This window comes from Eptesicus fuscus, chromosome 21, assembly GCF_027574615.1.
Source record: "Eptesicus fuscus isolate TK198812 chromosome 21, DD_ASM_mEF_20220401, whole genome shotgun sequence".
NCBI classification, from domain to species: domain Eukaryota; kingdom Metazoa; phylum Chordata; class Mammalia; order Chiroptera; family Vespertilionidae; genus Eptesicus; species Eptesicus fuscus.
This window is the reverse complement of record NC_072493.1, coordinates 36,690,807-36,702,979: the sequence shown is the minus strand read 5'-3', so window position 1 is coordinate 36,702,979 and position 12,173 is coordinate 36,690,807. Positions and strand designations below refer to the sequence as shown.

Genomic DNA, 12,173 nt, shown 5'->3' with positions numbered 1-12,173 from the left:
AGGATAAGAGCTCACAGGGCCAGATACGCTTTGTGAGTGAGGTTGCCCTGCCTTGGTTTCTCATCTCTGTGTATCTGTCTCCCTTATTATCTTTCTTCTTACCCTCTCCTTTCCATCCCAGGTCTGCTCTCACCCTCTTTCCCCTTCACCTCCACCCTGTCCTGCCACTTGCTGTGTATGTGAGAACTTAGGCAAATGACTAAACCTCTCTAAGGCTCCATTTTCCTCTTCTGTAACATGGAGGTAGGGATGCAACCTCCTCATCTGGCTGCTGTGAGAGTGGATGGAGCATTAGGACCATTCCTGGCGTGAGTCCTGGACATGTGTCCACTTTTGCTGTGGTGATAACAACGCTCCCACTTCTGTTTGCCCAGCCCTGGCCGGTAGCACCAGGAACCAGGGTGGGAGGTGGAATCTAGAGCTTGGTGTGTGCGGGGATTGGTTGTGAGTGGGCTCAAGGCCCACGAGAGATAGGCTCTGCAGAGGTGCCCTTGATCTGAGGAGCAGGGCAGGCTTCCTGTGATGACCTGGAAAGGAAGAATTTAGGGAAGGGGGTTTGGGGTAGGACCTTGATACAGTGGGATCCAAAAAGAAGTGCTCAGGCCTCCAGGGATCTGGGGGGGGGGGGGGGGGGAGTGGGGCGGCAATAAGACAGACTTTGAGGTGAGGCCTTTGGGGGCACAGTGAATATATCTCAGAAAGAGGTGAAGCGTGGCCTGACATACTCAGTGGGGTTTGGGGGAGGGGCCGATGGCCATTGGGTAGGGTTGGACTACTAGCAGGCGTCCTCAAACTACGGCCCGCGGGCCACATGCGGGTGTTTTTGCCATTTTGTTTTTTTACTTCAAAATAAGGTATGTGCAGTGTGCATAGTAATTTGTTCATAGTTTTTTTTTTTAAAAACAATAGTCCGGCCCTCCAATGGTCTGAGGGACAGTGAACTGGCCCCCTGTTTAAAAAGTTTGAGGACCCCCTGGACTAAGGGGTCTGAACACGGAAGGAGCAGGAAATCCTGGACTACACTGACGTCACAGAGAAGGGGAAGGCTCTGCTGGGTCCAAGAGAGAGAACAGGAGCAGGGAGGGGCAGGGTCCTCACGAGGATAGGACTGGTGGGGAGGATGGGAAAGAATCAGGGGCAAATCAGGGGTTCTGGACACCAAGGAGTGTATTGGGGGGGAGGATGGTCTGGGTCTAATGGGGGTAATGGGGAAAGCTTAGGGTCTCCCATGGGGACAAGTGACATATTTGAGCCCTCTAGAACGTAGACATAGTTGGGAATCCCTATTGGAGGTGAGGGGATGGTTTGAGGTCCTAGAGAGTGGAGGACATGGCTGGGGGTCCCCAAGGAATGGGATATGGTTTGTGGTCGCGGGTGGCTGTAGGACATGGGCTGGGTCCCCAAAGAGAGTAAGGCATGATCTGGGGTTTCCCTGGATTTTGACCTATGGCCTGGGGCCTCTGAGGGCTAGGGTGTGGACCCACCTGAATGTTGGGGTACGATTTGGTGTCCTTCATGGGAGTGGTTTGGATCCCTGGGATTCTGGAACATATGGGCTGGGGTCTTTGATGGGGTGTGAGGAGAGTCTGAGGTCACCAAGGGGAGGAGGACGTGGTTTGTGGTCCCGGGTGGCTGTAGGACATGTTCTGGGTCCTCAAAGGAGGTAAGGCATGGCCCGAGGTCCCCCTGGCCATTGGGACCTGATCCGAGGTCTCTGTTTAGAAATCCGGGATCCCAGGCCAGTCGGGGCGTGGTCTGGGGGTCTCTTGGGAAGCCGGCGGGGCTGGAGGTGGGGCCGGGAAGAGGCTGGGGGCGGGCCGGCGGCGCTGCAGTGGAGAGGGGTCTGCGGCGGCCCCGGGCTTGGGCGGGGGTCCGGGTGTCCCGCCGTCCCGCCCGCCCCCTCCGGCCGGCGCCCCCTCCCCCCTTGCGGCGCTGGTGGCGGCGGGGCTCGGGTGGCGGGCGGCGCGGAGGGCGGAGCTCGTCGGCGTCCAGGGAGGGAGGGCGGGAGGCGGGCGGGAGGCGGCCCCGCAGCACCGCGCCCCCTCCCCCGGCCCTCCCCCCACCATGGCGCGGAGCGAGGCGGCGGCGGCGGGGCTGGGCCCGGGCCCCCCCCCCCCCCCGGGCTGGGTGAGCGCGGCCCGCAGCGGCCCGGGAGGTGGCGGGCGGGGGCGCCGGTGTGAACGCGGGTGTGAGCGCGAGCGTGTGAGTGTGTGTCCGCGGTGCTGCGGCGGCCCGGCGTGCGCTCGCGCGGCCCTGTGTGTGCCCGGCGCCGGCGTGAGCGGCGCCCGCTCGTGTGGCCACCCGGGCGTGTGCTGGGTGTCGAGCCGGGGTGCTGCGACCGGCCGTGCGTGCGCGTGTCTCCGAGCGGCTGCCCCTCCGGCTCTGCCTCTGGGGCCGCCGCGCGCCCCTCGGAGGGGCTGTGTGTGCAGGTGTGCGCGCGTGGGCTGTGTGTCCAGGTGGGAGCCCCCTCAGCCGGGCTGTGCGCTCCGCTAGCAGCCTCGGGGGGTTTGCGTCCGGGTTGGATGCCCATCCGAGGGTCTGCGAGGCGGGTGTGCCCGCTCTGGTGCTCATATTGTGTGTGTATGTGTGTGGTCTGCGGGTTGTGTGTCTCCGAGGGTGTGTATCTGTGCGTCCACGTCAGGCTCCGGGCCGGGGCTGGGGCTCCGCGCCTGGTGGGTCCAGGCCTCGGTGTGGTTTGGGGGAGGGGAGTTTGCCGCTCCCTCGGTCCAGGTCAACTGGTGTGGGGCGGGGGGGAAGGGGTCCTCGGCGGCGGTCCTTGGGGGAGACGGCCATATCTTCCCCTTCCCGCTGGCTGGGTGGGTGGGGGGATGGGCGGTTGGTAGGTGGACAGATGGAGGGATGAGAGGCCGAGGGGTGGACAGATGGGCCCGAGGGGAGGCACGCAGACCTGGCCCTTCCCCACCCACCCCACCCCAATCCCCACACCCGACAGATCTCCGCAGATGGGGCCAGAGTTGCCTGCATCCAGATGGCCAGGCTGGGAGACCTTTGGGCTGCTGGGGGGAGGATCGCCTTGGACTAGTGCTGTAGGACTCAGCTCCCCCACCCTCTGAGATTCGACCTGCTGAACTCTGACCTCTGGCCCTGGCTTTTGCTGTGGTGGTGGGGGCAGGCATGGTGGGAAGGAGGGATGTTAGGATTTCTTTGGCCTGCAAAGTAAGTGGGCAAGAACGCCTCAGGACTGGGAGAGATGTGTGTCCGTGTGTGTGTGTGTGAGTGTGAATCTGTGCCTATCTGTTGACTATGTCACTGTGGTTCGATATTTTGTGTGCATTTGTAAGTGTGTAAATCCCTTACAGGGCTGTGTGTGAGCATTTCTTTATGAGTTAACATCTCAGAGTGTCTGTGCAAAAGGTAGATCTTTTTGTACCTTGTGCTTGTTTGAGTGTGTAATCAGCCTTGTAAGTGTCTATGTATACTCGCGGTTCTGTGTATGTGTGTGAGGTGTATATCAGCTAGTGTGTACATTTTTGCATCTGTTGGTGTAGGAACATATCAGCTTTGTGACTGTACATCATGGGGATATGTGAAGTTGTCTGAGCATGTTTGGGCATTTAAGAGTGTTTACCTGTGTATCTTTGATTGTGCAAGTTAGTATATGTTATATGTGTGTGCCCGTGTGTTGGTGAGTGTGCAAGGGTATATCTGTTATAGGTGCATATATCTGGTTGTCTGCAAGGGTAGGTACATGGTTGTGTGTGTGTGTGTGTGTGTGTGTCTGTGTAGGCATGTATGGGGTCTTTATGTGTCCACAGATGTGAGCATCTGTGTGCGCATCTGTGTGTGTGTGCATTCTTGTATGTGAATGTGCAAGAAAGAGTCAATGTTGTACATGTGTGGTTGTATGCGGGTGTGTCAACCTTGAGGGTATGTGTCTGTCTGTGTTGTGAGTTCATTTATGCATCAGTGTTGGTCTCTCAAGAGTGAGTTTGTGTGTGTTCAAACATATATGTGCAGGATTGTATGCACACACATGCCTGTGTCCCTGGCACAAGGCTGACCCTGCTTCTGGACCCAGTGGGATTGGGGTTCATGTGGTGTGATCTGTGGTATGTTGGGGTCCAGCCTGGGGCTCAGGCCAAGAGCCAGTGGGGGGCGGGGGCACAGAGATCATGCTGGTGTATCTATGGAAATACAAGTGTAGAGGCTTGAGTTGTGGGCCCATGTGAGTTTTGGTATGTCTACACATGTTGGTGTGACAATGATTTGATGGTGAGCATGGGGACCTCGGATCCCTCCCCAGCTCCTGGTGCCACTTAGGTCTTTGAAGTTGGGGGACTGGGAGGTGAGCTCTGGAAGGAGGAGGCTGGGATCCTGGATCTGAAGGAGAAGGAGGATGGGCTCAATTCTTGGGTCTTGAGAATGGAAGGGACTGGGACCTGGGCTCTTGAGTCTGAGGGAGGAGGAGGGTGGGGTTCCAGACTCGGATCTAGGGAGAAGGGAGCTGGTGTCACTGGCTTCTTGAGACCCCAGAGGACAGAGGCGAGCGTCCTGGACTCCTGAATTTTGGAGAGTAAACAATTCTGAGGCCAAGACTCCTTGATTTCTAGAGATTACTTTTTGGGTCCATCTGCCATTAGGCAGAGCCTGCAGCAAGAGGGCTGAGAGTGTGGTTGCACCAGGGACTTCCTTGGCTGAGATGGTCTCTGAGGCACATCTCCAGTGAGGAACCAGAAGGATGCTAACAGGGTCATTTTGTTTCTTTGTAGGTACCGGCCCAGGCCCTGACCCCCTGAAGAGAGGTGAGTGGGGTCCCTCCTGCTGGGGAGATGGGGAGTGGCTGGTCTTGTTCTGAGCCCCTCTGGTTGCCTGGAGCCCTGCCTCGTAAGGATTTCAGTGCAGGGCATGGCAGTGTCCTGAGGGGCCAGGCTAGGGATGGGGTGGTGACAAGGAGCATCATGTTTGGGTAAGGGCTCATAGAACCAGGGCATGGGTAGTGATGGGGGTCTCAGGCTTGGAGGCATCCCCTCTCTGGATGGGTAAGGTAGTTAAGAAAGAGGGGTTTCCTCATGATGGCAGTAAAGGGTATAAGAGAGTTCGTGACATGAGCTGACCCCTGCATTGGGAGAGTGACATGAATGTGGTCTACCCTTCGTGTGTGCCTGTGGGAAGATCTCCTGGGAGTGCAGCCTGCTGGTGGCTGAGAGGGCCAGAGGGAAATAACACCAGCAATAGCAGTAGACGTTCATGTAGTGTTTACTCTGCCAGGAGCTGTGCTAATCATGTATTAGAACGACACTGCATTATCTCACATAATCCTTACAATAACCTGATGAGGTAGGTGTTCTTATTAGCCCCATTTTACAGAGGAGCATGCTAAGGCACAGAGAAGGTAAGTCACTTGACTAGGGTCACACAGCGGGGAATTGGGGTGTGGACCTGGGCAGTTGGGTTCGGTTTCTGTCCCGCAATGCTGCACTGCCTCTCAATAAAGGTTAGCTATGTTCATTGCTGTTGTAGTTTCTTCAGCTTGCGTCTCACCCCGGCGGTGGGAGGCGAAGCTCTGTACTCAGTGCTGTCACTGGCATAGAGCGGGGTTCTGAGCCCTGGAGACCCACAGCCAGACAGGTGTAGCGCGGGGCCTCCTACCTCAGGAGTTCCGCCTTCCAGGCCAGGGCTTCCTGTCCAATCCAGTGTCCCAGAGGGAGTGCAAGACAAGGAAGTTGGGGGCCTCGGAAATGGTGGGACCCCCTGACTCGGCCTCTTTTTCTTTAAAAAAAAAAATATTTTATTGATTTTTTTTTACAGAGAATAAAGAAGAGGGATAGAGAGATAGAAACATCAATGAGAGAGAAACATTGATCAGCTGCCTCTTGCACACCTCCTACTGGGGAGGTGCCCGCAACCAAGGTACATGCCCTTGACCGGAATCGAACCTGGGACCCTTCAGTCCGCAGGTTGATGCTCTATCCACTGAGCCAAACCAGTTAGGGCTCGGCCTCTTTTTCTCTCTTCAGCCCAGTTACTCTCTCTCCTTCAGCCTGTCTCACTCTTTGTTTCTATACAATCCAATCCTCCCTTCCTTTCTCTCCCTCTCTCACTTCCTCTCTCCATCTTTATGTCTCAGTCTCTATTTTTTGTCTCCTCTACTCAGTTTTTCTGTCTCTCAATCCTTGTCTCTTCACCTTTCTTTCAGATTTTCCTCTCTCCCCCCCCTCTCTCTCCCTCCCTCCCTCCCTCCCCCCGTCTATCTCTTCCTCCCCCTTGTCTCTCGCTGTCTCTTCACCTCTCTCTCTGAGTCTCTTGGTCCCTCCTCTCCACATCTATATTCCCTCTCCCCATGGGATGAAGGATCAGGGCCACACCAGGTCACAGCCCCAGAATGCAGATTCCCGGGAGGCGGGCCAGCAGGGACTGGGGTGCAGGATGGGGTGAAAACAGTTTCAGGGATGCCCCCTTTGCATCCTTTCCTCTTCACCCCCCACCAACCCCATGTTGTGATGGGAGCTGACATGTCGTGGGCTGCAGCTGCCACAGGGGAATCCCTGCTGGAAGGTTTTGCCTGAAGCAGAGGAATGGCATGAGTGTGTGAGTGTCTGTGTGTCTGTGTAGGCATGTATGGGGTCTTTATGTGTCCACAGATGTGAGCACAGAAGTCTGCCCCCTGCTTGGGAGCTCAGAAGAGCCCAGGATGAAACCAAGGTCCGAGAAGGACTTCCCAAGGCCGAGCAGGGAGACTGGTGGGGTTTTCTCAGCCTCTTCCCCCTTCAGACTCCCTTCACCTCTGATAAAGGGTGGGAGGTATTACCCATAACGTTTAATGAGTACTTACTGTGTGCCAGGCCCGTGCTCAGGGACCCCCATGAATGAGTTTACCGAGCCCTTGCAACAACCCATTGAAGATGGTACAATTATCATCCCATTTTACAAAACAGGCAAGTATGGCCTAGTTAGGGGAAATCATTGGTTTGGGGTCACCGAGCTAGCAAGTGGGTAGAACCAAGACTTGAACCTGAATCTGTCTGATTTCAAAGCACTTTCATATATATATATATGTGTGTGTGTCGCTATTGATTTCAGAAAAAAAGGGAGAGGGAGAGAGAGATAGAAACATCTATGGTGAGAGAGAATAATTGATCAGCTGCCTCCTGCACACTCCCCCTACTGGGGATGGAACCTTTGACCCGGGCATGTGCCCTTGACCAGAATTGAACCTGGGACCCTTCAGTCTGCAGGCCGGCGCTCTATCCACTGAGCCAAACCAGCTAGGGCCAAAGCACTTTCTTTAATAATAGTGCATACTTCTATACCTGGCACATAATGGGCACTCGATGATGATAATAATACTTAACATGTATTGAATACATTTTATGTGCCAGGCATTGTTCATAAGTAGTACACCATTCTCAATAATCCATTTAACCCTCACAGAGGTAAGGCCTGTTTCTTTCTTTCTTTCTTTTTTTTTTATCTCCTTTTTACAGATGAAGAAACCGAAATTCAGAGAGGTTCAGACACTTGCCCGAGGTCACACAGCTAGTAAGTGTCAGAGCTGGAATTTGAACCCGGGGAATATGGCTTTGAAACCCATGAACTTAAACCCTAGTTAGCAGTGATTTTTCAAAATGTTCAGTGGGTACTAGAAGGCCCAGTCAGGGCCAGGTGTCACCCCTCTGGTTAGGAGATTATGAGAAGTCTGGGAACCCCTAGGGGAGGGGCAGAGGTGGGGACAGGGCATTCGGGGGGAGGGGGAGCAGTGGTAATTTATCAACCAGCATTAATATATTATCTATTAACACATGCATGCCAAGTGAGGGTCAGTGCTGTCACTGTCCTACAGAACCTGGTTGTCAGGAAGGGAAGGATCTGGGTTAGACTCCGAGCAGAACATCCCAGGGCAGCCAGGCTGGTAAGCAAGCTCTGTGCCTGGGTGACGTGTCTCCTTCTCCTTCAGGTCTTACTGTCCACTCCTCCCACCTTCCCGCTGCACCATGGCTCCCGGCCCTTTCTCCTCTGCGCTGCTCTTGCCACCACCTGCAGCCCTGTCCTTTCTGCTGCTACTCTGGGCCGGGGCATCTCATGGCCAGCCCTGCCCTGGCCGCTGCATCTGCCAGAACGTGGCGCCCACGCTGACCATGCTGTGCGCCAAGACCGGCTTGCTCTTTGTGCCGCCAGCCATCGACCGGCGTGTGGTGGAACTGAGGCTCACGGACAACTTCATTGCGGCCGTCCGCCGCCGAGACTTCGCCAACATGACCAGCCTGGTGCACCTCACCCTCTCCCGGAACACCATCGGCCAAGTGGCCGCGGGCGCCTTCGCTGACCTCCGTGCCCTCCGGGCCCTGCACCTTGACAGCAACCGCCTGGCCGAGGTGCGCGGCGACCAGCTCCGCGGCTTGGGCAACCTCCGCCACCTGATTCTCGGGAACAACCAGATCCGCCGGGTGGAGTCGGCCGCCTTCGATGCCTTCTTGTCCACGGTGGAGGACCTGGATCTGTCCTACAACAACCTCGAGGCCCTGCCCTGGGAGGCCGTGGGCCAGATGGTGAACCTGAACACCCTCACGCTGGACCACAACCTCATCGACCACATCGCGGAAGGCACCTTCGTGCAACTTCACAAACTGGTCCGCCTGGACATGACCTCCAACCGCCTCCATAAACTGCCCCCCGACGGGCTCTTCCTGAGGTCCCAAGGCCCCGGGCCCAAGCCGCCCACGCCGCTCACGGTAAGCTTTGGAGGCAACCCCCTGCATTGCAACTGCGAGCTGCTCTGGCTGCGCCGGCTGACCAGGGAGGATGACTTGGAAACGTGCGCCACCCCCGAGCACCTCACTGACCGTTACTTCTGGTCCATCCCCGAGGAGGAGTTCCTGTGCGAACCCCCGCTGATCACACGGCAGGCGGGGGGCCGGGCCCTCGTGGTGGAGGGCCAGGCAGTCAGCCTGCGCTGCCGTGCGGTGGGTGACCCTGAGCCGGTGGTGCATTGGGTGGCGCCTGATGGGCGGCTGCTGGGGAACTCCAGCCGGACCCGGGTCCGTGGGGATGGGACGCTGGATGTAACCATCACCACCTTGCGGGACAGCGGGACCTTCACTTGCATCGCCTCCAACGCCGCGGGAGAAGCCACGGCGCCCGTGGAGGTGTGCGTGGTGCCACTGCCCCTGATGGCGCCCCCGCCGGCTGCCCCGCCGCCTCTCACCGAGCCCGGCTCCTCTGACATCGCCACGCCTAGCCGCCCTGGTGCCAATGAGTCCGCTGCTGAGCGCCGGCTGGTGGCGGCGGATCTCACCTCCAACTCTGTGCTCATCCGCTGGCCGGCGCAGAGGCCGGTGCCTGGCATCCGCATGTACCAAGTCCAGTACAACAGCTCCGCTGATGACTCCCTCGTCTACAGGTGGGTGCTTCAGTCCCAGAGCCTCCTCCCACCTCAAGGGTCCCCGCTCCCTTCTGTCCACTTCCTTGGCCTTCTTGCTCAGCTGGGGTTCTAGATGGCCGTACAGAGTTGCTCTGTCTCCTTCTGTCTCACGGTCTCTCTCTGTTTTCCATGCATTTTGCAAATCTCTGTTGAGCACCCACATGAGTCAGGTGGGGCACTGGAGTTATAACAGTGAGTGTACCCCGCATATCCCCACTCCCATGGAGCTTATGGTCCATAGTCCTGCTCAACAAAGGTGTTGCTTGTGTACCTTGTCAGTTAAACATTTTGGAGCATGAAACACACACACACACACATACATTACACACACATCTAACAGTTACATTTATATTTATAAATTATATGCCAGTGCTTCTGTATCAACACATTGGGAACATTATAGAACAGAAAACCAAAATATACAAATATAAGTTATTTTCATTATTCACTGGGTTAGAAGCCATTGCCCTGGTATGGACAGACATTAAAGAGCTACTTTCTCCCGTCATCTCTCTTTATTTTCTTAATTTCACATCTGCCTCTGTCTGTCCCTTCTCTCCCTCCTGCCCTTGCTAGGCACTGAGGCCCTGCTCTGTGCTAGGCCCTGAGAGTGCTGGGGACACTGGGAGACCAAAAGGCCAGTCCCCACCCTCAGGGACCTTATGGTCCAGAGGAAGGAGGCAGCTAGTATTCGCTGAATTACTGCCTTGGCCTTGCAGTGTCCTTCATCTCGGTCGCTTTTTAAGTATGACTCACAGCCATAGACCTGGCACACAGTGGGCACTTGATAAGTGGTTGAGGGCTTTGTGAATGGCTCTCCTTCTTCCTGGCTCTGTCTCCTTCATGTATACTGTAGAGCATCTGCTGTGTGCTTAATCCTGTGTTTGACTTCACTTGGTAATGCCAGAGGTTGTAAAGCCATTTTTGGGAGCCCTGTTTTTTGGTGTGCTCAGACCTGCCCCAAAAAGCCTGCCTCTTGGCCTCCATCGTCACCTTTCCCAGGGTTCTCTTGGTACACAGTAGGTTCTCTTGGTACCACAGTCTTGGTACACAGTAGGTGCTTTCCCATTGTTGGCTGAATGAGTAAATGCCTTTGAAAACTTTGTCTCTGTCATCCTCATTTCCTTTTCTTTTAGAATCTGGTTATCAAACACTGAATAGATGCCTATTGCATGTCAGATTCCATGCTGGGCCCTGGGGCCACCGAGACAGATCAGACACTGGCCCAGTTTTACAAACCTGAGGGCAAACAAATGAACAAAACAAAAACCTTTATAAGGTACTGCCAAGGGTGCTACTTCATTTGATCTTTCCAACCCTGATGTGAAGCAGTGATGATCCCCTTCCCATTTTACAGATAGGGAAACTGAGGCCCGTGGAGGGAAGTCACTTGCTCAAGGTTACACAGAAAGTGGCAGAACCAGGATTCCAGTTCTTACCCTTCTAACTCCTAGTCCTGACCTCTTTATGTTGAACACACATTTATTGTGTACCCACTGTTTGCCAAGCAGGGCTTAGTGGAGCTGGGTAATACATTTCTGTAAATAACTCTTGGTTTGTGACTCTCCACTTCTTTCTTTCTTTCCTTTTCTCTCTAACCTGTGGCCACTACTTAGTGGGGTGCAGGGAGGTTTTCAGGACCCAAACCCAGCATGTATTCAGATGTTGATTCCCTTCTGTCCCTAGCTAGGCAACAGATCTGGGGGCTCTTCCCTTCCCCTGAGGGCCACAGTTCCAGTCCACCATCTCCCACTGCAGATGCCTGCACTGTGGTGCGGTAGGGGTTAATTTCCTCACTTCTGCCATGGGTGGAGGTGACATCCAATCAGAAGCCTGCTTTGCTGCTTGCTTGGGTCTTTCAGCCAATTAGAGACATGTGGGCTCAAGCTTTCTTAAGGAGCCAGCCTCTGTCCTTGAAAGGGGGGAGCCCCTAGCAGCTGTGTTTTTTTTAGGGAAAGGAGCAAGAGGAATCCTAGTCTCCCTGAGAGGGGAGATGGAAAGAAAAGGAAGACTTACAGCCTGGGGCTCAAGGTTGGGAGGTATGAGGTGGAGGGGGAGGAGTGGTCTGTAAAATTGCAGGCAGGGGGAGAGTTGGAGAAGTGGGTGGGTCTTCTAGAGGGGATAGGGCCCTCACCTGAAGCCTTTTGGTTGGAGGGTGGCTTCTGGTGGTGGGGAAGCTTCGGGAAGTGGGACAACTGCCCTAAGCTTCTGGACCAGAAGGTGGCCTGGCTGGAGGGAAGGTGAAGCATCCGAAAGGTAAGTGGGGGGCACTGACCTCTTAGAGGAGGTGGAGCTCCTGTTTCATGGTCCCATGCAGATGAAGATGTGGTCCTTGTCTCTGGTGACCCACTAAGACCTTTGTAGGAGAGGAGAGCTTGTGAGGTTGAGTGATGGGCATGTGGCAGTCCCAGGGTAGCCAAAGCTGGACTTGGCCGACAGTGTGGAAAGGGTGTGCCCAACAGAAGGAGCAAGGCCTCGTGGGAATGGTCTCACAGATGAGGGAGGGTGCAGCTGGCAGCGGAGTGTGAGCCACAGCAAGGGTACTGGCCAACATAGAGTGGGACGGAAGCTAATAATGATGACATTTTTAAGTGCCAGGCTTTGGGTATGTTAACTAATTCATACTTACATCATCTCTATGGTGTACTAATTCTTAATAGCCCCATTTGGGAGAATTGAGGCTCAGAGTGGTTAAGAAACTTGTGTAAAGCCCTAGCTAGTTTGACTCAGTGGATAGAGCATTGGCCTGCAGACTGAAAGGTCCCGGGTTCAATTCTAGTCAAGGGCACCTGCC

At 55.3% G+C, this 12,173-nt stretch overlaps 1 protein-coding gene across 3 annotated transcripts in view; it reads left to right on the top strand.

The window, feature by feature from the left end:
- Positions 1 to 4,734: 4,734 nt before the first annotated feature.
- Positions 4,735 to 12,173, top strand: part of LRFN1 (leucine rich repeat and fibronectin type III domain containing 1) — a 65,388-nt gene continuing 57,949 nt past the window's right edge. For 2 of the 3 annotated variants that reach the window (XR_008554977.1, XR_008554976.1), the window contains exon 1: positions 7,897 to 9,358. Coding sequence is in view for 1 of the 3 variants with exons in the window: in XM_054710896.1 (XP_054566871.1) it covers positions 7,953 to 9,358 (1,406 nt within the window). In the remaining 2 variants the exon portion in view is untranslated. Of the gene's footprint in view, positions 4,764 to 7,445; positions 7,501 to 7,896; positions 9,359 to 12,173 lie in introns of those variants that run through there. The other variant, XM_054710896.1, reaches the window with a different exon arrangement.